Below are 10,045 nucleotides of genomic sequence, written 5' to 3'. Positions count from 1 at the left end.
GCGGGAATCCGTACCTGCGAAACCCAAAATAAATCGAATATTGTTGTGTACAGACGTAAAGAATACAGCTTACGCTACCGAAAATACGTTAGCCAGCCAAATATACTCCCTACCCACGCTAGTGTTAGCACTGAGAGGAAACAGTTGATCGTGCTTGCCACCTGAGGCCAATAGCGTAGATTGCTCCACAAATTCAATCAATACATGAATATATCGAGCTATAAATAGAAGCTAGCCTTGGCTCCATCACACTGATGCTACGCACACGGGGTATGCGGGCCGGAGAGTATATTAAGAAATTATGCTAAGTATTTTCACGGAGGTCAGAATCCGCTGGAGATGAACGCACTGCATCGTTCCTGGGCTATTTTGGACCAGGTCTAACGTGCAGTCTCTGTCGGTAATTTGTGTGAATGACGTCAAATTGTGAATGACGCCGGCGCACTCCGCGTTAGAAATTTATAACTTACCAATCTCGAGGCTGAGCTCCTTGGATACTAATTACCGGGGATGCATAACGAAAAGTGGTGACGTCATTGATGACGTATGGAGGCTTCCCCAGGATCGAGCTGGAAAATGAATGGGAGATATATACGGCGTTTGTCGATGGAGTCGGGAGATTCTCGTAAGTGCGGGCAGAGAGTGGATGCAGTTAGTCTGAATGCGTTATTTTAGCTTGGATACCACACTGGATACGAAGAGGCCGTGCGTTAAGCACGAGAAAAGGAAGGAAAGCATTTCTAGGCAGAGTGTCAGAGGGGATAGTATCACCACGGGTGAGTTAATGCATTTATCATTTAATAAGTTTATACCCTTTTTAATGTGTGACATATTCTAATAATTGAAAAGGTTTGTTTTGACTTTGGATATCTGGGTTACGCTATATGAAATTGTATGTTACTCGAAGAAAAGCGCATTTTTCATACTTGACCGTAATAAGTTACAGAGTATGCAGTGTCTTATAGCCTTGAATATAGATATGATAATAGTATAATGATTTTGTTCCATCTGTATCACACACAATAAATAAACTTGGCTAGATTGCAATTTTTTTCTCTACGGGAATACTGTTTTTATTCAACGCAATAAAGTCTTAATGGGTTTTGATAAATGTGAGAGCATAATTGTATTACCTATGGTGGCAAAATGACTAATTGGTTGCAGCTTGTACCCAATATAGGCCTACTATTGTTATAATGCAGCTCAGTTTCTTTCATAACATAACACCCCCTGTGTGTGTGTGGAGGGGGGGGGGGGTCGATCACGTGCTTCGTTTTTGAGCACAAAAATACTAATTTATTCATACGATATTTCGAGGCCGTGATGCTAATCCGTGGGCGATGCAACTATATCAGAACCAACTCTTATTTAATCTATAACCAAATCTTTAAAGGAATATCCTGTCTTCTAGCACTTATCCATCTAAAACGTGTATTCATTATTTTGTTTAACATATCCAATGTTTTAATTTGCACCGCTTCCATAATGTGATATTGATATACACAAGCTTCAAATTAAAACGATTCCGCCTTGATATGTATCACCATTCTTTATTGGCCTACCAATTCTGCTTAATAACTTTAAATATTTCACACACAATAAGGAAATAAAAACATTTGGGGAAAGGAAGTCGATTCAAAGATACTCCAGAACTGTTGAAGTACAAACGAATGCACCAAGTGTTAGTGTCCATTTAAATTCACTGTATGGCATTCCTTGAAGAACACGCTCCACATGACGTGCACACGATTGCTTTCTTGAAAGAGCCAACAATGCAATTCAACTTAAACCTTGAATCTAGGTCAAGAGAATTATGGGGAACCCCTCGGTCACTGTGTGAGTTCTGGGAAGGCTAGACGGGTGCACCTGCAACAAAGGACCCGAAAGCAGCTCCAAATTCTAAAAATAGTCCGCCAAAGCGATCTTGAACGGAATTGTCACCGCATCGCGCGTAGCTTGCTCCACTGAGGTGATGTATTCTTGTAAGGTGATTGTGAGTATCTGGGTCGGGTCGGCTGAGGTCTTGTATTGATTCAATGAGGCACGTACTGTACGCATGCAGTAATGACGTATTACACACTGATCCGAGCCTGGGTTTTTGTGGGAAGGGGAGAGCTTCTGGTCTTTACTCTCTGACGCCTTAGCAAAATAAGGTATCTCGTGACCTCCTTCTAAAATCATTGGGCGGGTTGTTGGATAATTAAAAAACGTGTCACTGTCTTTTTTCAATTAATGAGAGAAAAAAACACGCTCATTCGTTTTACAATGAAAAGGTATTGGGCGGGCTTTGTATCACTTACGAAGATTATTAAAGACAAATAAAGTACGAGCTATTGAAATGCATTGAGACGTCTTTTTCTTAATCCTTCGACCGTTTTTGTCGGTCATCTAAGTAGCCTATATTCGGTGATTTACCAGTGTCACGTAAACCAATTAGCACACGACTTGATGACACGACATACATGTGCTTCGTGCTCCGTGCTCCGTCGTTCGTTGTGATTGTTGAACCTGCCTAATACGAATACTGGAACCTTGATAAAAACCTTTTACGGAAATTGATAGATCCATCCCCCATGTAATATATGTATTTTTGTAGCCTTGCTAAAAATATACCGCAGCTTTGAGTACAGATCTAATAATGAACTAGGTCCCACCCCCGAGAAGAAGGAGTATTATGAAGCCTAAAGGGTGACGAGACCTCTTTCTGACGTCATTCATGGCTCAGTATCGCTAAAAGCCTATATATCGATTTCATTACGATCTTCGCCAACGCATAGCGATTACAAATAGGCTTAATGCGAGATCCGGCCTAAATATACGTTGTCGGTACCCATTTATAGCGGAGACGACAACCAAACAGGTTTTCAGTAAAAGTTCTAATTTTGGTACGCGTCCCACGTACCGAATCGCGGGTTTTATTGACTTGGATAAGTTTGTATCATGATGCAATTGGTTTGATTAAGAAACGTCAGGCAGAATATGTAACAGTTGATTTCAATTGCATTGGAAAAATATTTTATGTTCATATTCCTGCGACGAGATAGTACATAATAGGTCGTTGCACCTTTTCTTGAAGCCCCATATGTTTTTCCTTAATAGTTGCCTAGCGCACATAGGGCTCCAAATTAGTGACATTATGATTAAAATCGAAAGGAAGAGCCTTTTGTACAAGGTGACACTCCTACTCCTCTCCCCCCACCCCCTTTCATCTTTACCATTTACATAAGGTTTATCACCTTTTTGGGCCTAAAATCGTTTCACACAAACCAAGCTCCCATTACCCATGTGCACACTTCGATTGTATCCGTGTTACATAGTGTAATATATTCCATTACGTGTAACATCACTTACAATCACAATACAAATCGAGCTATTTAACTATTCTATTGTGTTAAAGCAAAGATCATTCATGCGTGAGCCTTATCCACCAACCAAGGTTTGTTAGGAAATGACTTTGAAGCCTCGATTGCCTCATTCTATTTGGCTTTCTTCCTTCCCTCAAAAGAAAAAAAGTGCAACATTCGGCTGCGATGCCTTTGGGTACCAGACACTTCCCCTACAAATATTGTTCAGGCATCGAAAAGCATTTTTTGATCAAAAAATTATTGACTGACAAGTAACGATCTGACGAACATTTTGTACCACATGCTTTATTTTTGTCGGCGGTCCTTTCCTTTCATGATTTGACTGCCGAAGATAACGACGTACACAATCCGAATCCAAAGTCTTTGACCTAAAGATGTCTGGACAGCGGATTAGGCTCGATGGACAGTAAGAGACCATTGCGCCGGTTGAATTTCTTGCACTGGTTTGTAAATGTCAAAACCTATTTCCAGCTTATCTATGTTTTAAAAGACGTGTCGAGACTGGACAAACCTGCGGCATCGTACGGCTGTTGAGCCGCTTAACATTAAATCCTTGCCCGTATGTCGATGCGTATCATGTTAGTTTCGAATCTACTGTACAGATGATCATGAAGTCGCCATCTTTGCCTTTCTATGATCCATTAAATCTCCACTCATGGGCTACTCTGCCGAAGGTTTCAAGGTTGCAGTTAACCAAGGTCGATTGATCAAGCCTACCGGTAGACTTGTGGGATTGCCATCACAATCCAGGCCTGCGGCCTTTTATCATGATCATCGGATTCATCAACAACTCTGGCTCTTTTTCTCATTTCGATTTCAAACTTTTTGAAGTTACCCATTGTCGAGTAAGAACGCCTACCATTAGGCATGCTTAAACACACTTTTGTCACAGGTACAGTCAGACATGCGTCTTTTCCTCACCAAATACCGGATGCCTCCACAATTCCGGCTTTTTTTCACCTCCGGGGAAGTTTCAAACTTTTGGTCGATAAATGAAACTTGCCATTAGACGTGTTGAAATTCACTTTTGTCATCACCATCAACGCCTGCGTCCTTTTCTCATCATTACCGGATTCTGCCATATTTAACTTGTCTGCATTATCGGAAGAAAAAGCCTCAAACATTGATGACAATCGCCATCACATATAGCCCACCAGCACTTTCTCCCCATCAGACGTACTCGATCAGACCTACCCTAACCGCTAAGGCGCATTCAACCCCTACTGTGAAAAGCATTGGGCTCATTTTCTTTATTTTTATTCAGACTTCACGTCTCGTGACCTTTTATCACTGGAGATGAAACGAAGTGTCTTTGTTGTTAGGTTAAAGGAGGGTTGTGAAGTCAGACTGAAGAAGGTCTTAGCTGGTCTGGCGGCTGTTTGCCTACACAGTATCCCAAATTATTATTACTATTTCTTCTAGGTGACTTAAAGTTGAAATCTTTCACATACTTTTTAAAGCAGTTATGTAACTATCTTGGCAAAGTATGAATATTATTACTCTGGGCGTGGTTGTTCAAAAGAGTAAACAATTGGCATTAACTTGGCATTAGATAACGCCAAGATAAGTTAACACAGCGTTAATAAGTGACTTGTTTTGAACAACCAGGCCCTGATGGCTTGCCAATTACAGCTCCCGATAACCAACCTAGAAGTAAAATCAGCTTCTGCTCAATATTAAAGAGAAACTTCTGACTGTGAACCGAAATGAGGGAGGGAGGAGGGGGGATTATAATTAAGGTTTCCCGTAACTCTCAGATGAGCCATTCAGTTTGTGTGTCTTCGTAATTCTCCTTGCTCGCTAAAGAAAAAACTGCACAACGATCTGTTGCGGTGCGTTTTGGCACTAGACAGTTCTCAAACAAATGTATTCTTGTAACAAAGAGTCTTTTGAAATTTAGAAAGGTAGGCCTACTGAAAGATGAGGATAAGAAGACAATTCAATACCTCCTATTTAGTTTTTGTCTGGAGTTATTTTCTTTTGATGATTCGTCAGGCAAACAACACAGAACCAACGTCATTGTCCGGCAGTTGCCTGGGCTCACGCATTATCTTTGTTAAAACACAATAGAACACTGTTGAGGGGCTCGGTTTGTGTTTAATGATTTTAGGCCTGATGGCAAACGTAATGTAAATGGGAAAAGGCTTCTGATGAAAGTGTTTTTAAATTGTATTGGTCTGTTCACAGTACATGTACGTTTGCTTCGATCACCACGTGATTTGAAACATCTCGCTTTCTCACTCGCATTTACATGTAGTCTATGAGAAGGCTATATTGGGGGGGAGGGGAGGGGCAGTTCTTGTTTATTTACTTTCGAACCTGGTAATGCCGTGATTAACACTCAAAGAGAATATTTGGCGTATGCATGATGCAGCGACGAAACCATCTAAATGTGTATACAGTGCACGTTCACAACTGCCAAGCCATGTCCATATAAGCTTTTGTCACGAATGCACCAGAATGTTTTCCTCACCCGAGAACAGTACATCATGCAGCTCGGCTTGACGCTCAACTTCACTCCGCACCACAATTATAGAATACTAAAGGTGCTTCCCTATCATTTCCTCACAACCTCCCTGCTACTTCCGCGGGTAAGGCAGGCCCTCACCTCTCCTTGTGACCTTGATGGAACATGGTCACGGACATATTATCTGATGAATAATCACAAGATACTTAGCATTGCTATTTTTAGGAAATTTCTAGGGAGGGAAATTTCTGTGGAGGCTGATAGCAATGATCGTTGTCATGTCAGTGCACAACGTAATGATACTGCGCTACATCCAAGGCTACATGTATTATGTTCTATTTATAGATGTGAAGGTCGGTACGTGCTGCCGAGAGTGTGGTGTGGAGTTCTCAAACAGTATTGCATGTTTGGCTTCAAAGGAACAAGATCGAACACTGCAATTGACATATGCTGCACAATGCATTGATAACACGAGTATACTATTGATGACATCAAGAACATGACGTTTCAGATTCAAGAATATAAAAATCACACCCTTGCAGCAGATTTTGAGTGCATACCTTAGTGCTAGTTATGATCGAATACTGCATGCATTGTAAGCTTTTCTTACATTGCATCAGATTACTTGGCATCTTGGATTGTTTATTCTATCAATTTTTGTGTGCTTAATTCAATAACGCTGAAAGGCCGGTGGCTGTAATCCAAAGTAATGAGAATCGCGGATTATCTCCTCAGTATTTTTAGCTGATATCTATTGTTCCTGAAGCAGTTACAATAGACATGATAGAAGGAAGCATCGATTTCAAAGGTATTCTTAGACTCAAGATTGCTGAAGGAATTAAGTGTACCCAACAATTAACTGGAGTATTCTTACGCGAATACGAATTGTGTTCGTAAATAATGGGAAAGGTGATACTCACAATGACGACCTGTCAAGTGGTGGTTAGAATTCCTTCCCTCAAGGTCCGAGATGGATTATATTCAACGTTGACGAGGGAATGTCGAAATTACAATGAAGTGGCGGTCGTGCAAAAGCACGAAAGGGCGAGGCAGAAATTCGTTCAAGCAACTTGATAGGTCTAGTTATAATTTTTTTGGGAGGGTGGGTCCAGTAATCAGTTTCTTGAGAGAGTGGGTCTAGTCATCAGTTTCATTACAGGTTGGGTTATGGTATGTCCTAATGGCTTAACATGCCTACCGTGACAATCACGCGAAATTGACCACAATTGCACCTTAATGGGAGTAAAGTCACCTTTATTCGGCGTGACCATGTAAAAATAAAAATCCTAGCCACAATATTTATACTTAAATGAAACACAGTAAATTTAGCTTCAATAGGGATTTGATACATGACATTTTAATGCGTTTTCAACTCCTAAGATCTTTTTCAAAGAATGTGAAACAAACTCTTAGCTTATAGATATTTTCACAGCCGGCCATGTTTGAGGGCAGAACAATGATTTGACATACCTGACCTAACTTAAATTATTTTGTCTGTCCCTCAAGCATGGCAGGTGATGACGTCTCGTGTAGCCACTCTATGGCTTTGTATACTTTTACAAACATCGAGTTACTCTACATGTAGAAATCAGAGAGAAAATAATAGTGAATTTGATATCACATTTATTTATATACACGCACACCAAAAAATGTATAATGCTTTAATTGCATTTTTGCAGGTACATACAGTTTCGCCTGGATGCGAAAGCACAGAAACGAAATAAGCCTTACCCGCTTTTTGGTCTTTTTAGTTCTAGGTATTCAACATGGCGGCGCTGCCTTTCAAAATTAACTTCTAATCAAGAGAGTTAGAACTTGAAATATCAAACCCCATCAAATACCTATTGCAAGTCTAAAATCCCTACCCTACGTTCCCTTTAAAGCGATTCTGGTCAGATATTGTTTGGTGATAGTCAGTAACCCGTTTTGCCCATATAAGACAAATTAGGAAAACGGACCGCTGTCTCACCGGTGTTGTCTGGTTGGCCGAAAGGGGACCGTAATCGCTTCCCATTTCAAGTCAAACGCAAATATTTATCCATACCATTCTCGCCTCTTACAAAAGTTACGAACAGACAAACTTTCCTAACGCTTTAGGAAGAGTTGTTCATCCTTGTCAAAACAATGACTTCTTTTTCCTAGACTTAGCCGAAGGATGGAAAAACTTTCCTTTCTTCCCGAGCTCCCAGGGTTTTTAGACCACTTTCTGCGACAATGTTGGATTAGTAGGTTTTGTGTTATTTCTAAACATCAAATTACAACGTTGGTCCTTTTGTTTTAACCTACCAATACAGATCAAAATAGAACCCAAATTACTTGAAATACCACTCGTCTTCCGATAGGGAAAGATGCGGGCGCGTCAATATGGAATGCACTTAAAACATTTGCGTGGAGAAAGTCACAAAAGGCCTACGTAGGCAGACGGGTTTTAACATTAGAAACCACAAAGGCTAGGACAACCTCAAACAGGAGTCTGGGTTTGGATTTGTCTTGCCATTCTTATCACGAACAACTGGACATTGTCGCCTTCGGCAAGCCTGGGGTATCATGTTTTCGATATCTGTCCCTAGTGTTTGACAGCCGAAGAAAAGGGAAAGTCGTTTTGGTGGTTGAAGAAAGAGGTTTTTGTCATTCAAGGTGCGGCTAAAGTGCTTGCTACTGGTTTGGTTACATCTAACACACATTGCTTGCTCTAGCCTTAATTCGACTTCAGTTATCGTTTTCCTTCAAATGACATAGCGAATCATCTCTTCAATATACTTGCTCTTCCCCTCTTTTAAAATGTTTGACTTTTGTTCCGTTTTCGTTTGAACTTGAAGGGACAGTACAAAAAGTTGTTATTCGTCATTTTGAGCACTCACAGCTCCTGATGCTCGTACATTTGGCACCTGCCGAGCGCATCTTTGGTCGGACTTTACGTTACCCGAATAGAACGACTTAAGCTAGATTTACATTTATACGTTTTATAGTCCGTATATCGTATGCGTTTAACGCATCCGTCCAACGAAAATTTTTCAACACATGCTTAACCATTTGCGCATTCACATATCTCCAACAACTGCATAAAACTGGTGCGTTTAAGCGCATACGTTGGTCGAATCCAACGCATCCGTGCTATCAGGTACGTGAACGGATAGAAATTCCTTTGAAATGACGTCATTTTGGGATATACTTTCCTTGAAGTCGACCCTTGTCTACGAAACCATGCCGAGGAAGACAGGGTTGAAGAAAAAATTCGTGGAGGACTTGGTGAACGCTGTCCGAGATCGTCCGTTCCTGTACAATCCGAAGCATGCTGATTACCACGATTCAAAAAAATGCTTTAATGCATGGGAATCTATAGAAAAGTTTTGCCCTTAATAAAGCGCTCGATATTACGTATAAATGTGTATCGGAAACTCTGATGCTGGAAATGGAAACGTATCACGCATCCGTTTCAACGTATACATGTAAATCTAGCTTTATAGAAGACATGGAGTATGGCAAGGAATTTCCAAATTCCTATAAACAATACGTTTGAGCAGCAAACTGTGCTTTTGAAAACTGCACCTAATTATAGACAGATTCATGCTAGAAGATATCTCAGAAAGTCACAGATTCTTTTTGCCCTTACCGCGCGTCATTCCAGTTCCTCGATTGCTACATATGTACTTGGACTAAGAAGAAAATGACCAGAAGTACAAATATGCTATTGATTTTAATACTGATACGCTCTTCCGAAGAAATGGAAGGTTTGCGTTTGTAAGAAAAAACAAATTTCCAGCAAAAGTGCTTACCGTTGGCCTGACTACGATAATAGGTAAACACAGAAGCCAGACATTTCAAGTATGTCGTGCATTGTGTCAGTGCGAAGGAAAATACGTAAGACTTGGTAAGATGTATACAAATTACACTGAACTGAATGATCTGATGACGTTCATGGCACTTGACGCTCTTCCAGCAATCCAGGCATGTCATTCAAAGTAGGACAGGCTTTTCTTAAAAACTAGGCCAAGTTTTGAGATGGTGTGGTTGATAATTATGCGAACAATATTTTCAGACATCGTGTCAAGGAATACAGTATACGATATACGCACGAACATTCCACCTATTCACCGAGAGAGTAAATATTTCTCTCATGTTATGTCTGGTATTCCATTCAGAGTAAATCTCCTTCATATTGGCACTTGACGATGTCACGTCTTCTTGAGCAACAGGACGGGACAACTCGAGT

General features: G+C 40.6%; 1 protein-coding gene across 2 annotated transcripts in view; it reads left to right on the top strand.

Annotated features, from left to right (window-relative positions):
* The first annotated feature begins 621 nt into the window (after positions 1-621).
* LOC135499304 (probable nuclear hormone receptor HR38) overlaps positions 622-10,045 on the top strand; it is a 33,839-nt gene continuing 24,415 nt past the window's right edge. For both annotated transcript variants that reach the window (XM_064790011.1, XM_064790010.1), the window contains exon 1: positions 622-776. In XM_064790011.1, coding sequence (XP_064646081.1) covers positions 662-776 — 115 coding nt within the window. In that variant the 5' untranslated portion in view covers positions 622-661. The remainder of the gene's footprint in view (positions 777-10,045) is intronic.

Source organism: Lineus longissimus, chromosome 15 (genome assembly GCF_910592395.1).
Source record: "Lineus longissimus chromosome 15, tnLinLong1.2, whole genome shotgun sequence".
NCBI classification, from domain to species: Eukaryota; Metazoa; Nemertea; class Pilidiophora; order Heteronemertea; family Lineidae; genus Lineus; species Lineus longissimus.
This window is presented reverse-complemented; position numbering and strand designations above follow the sequence as displayed.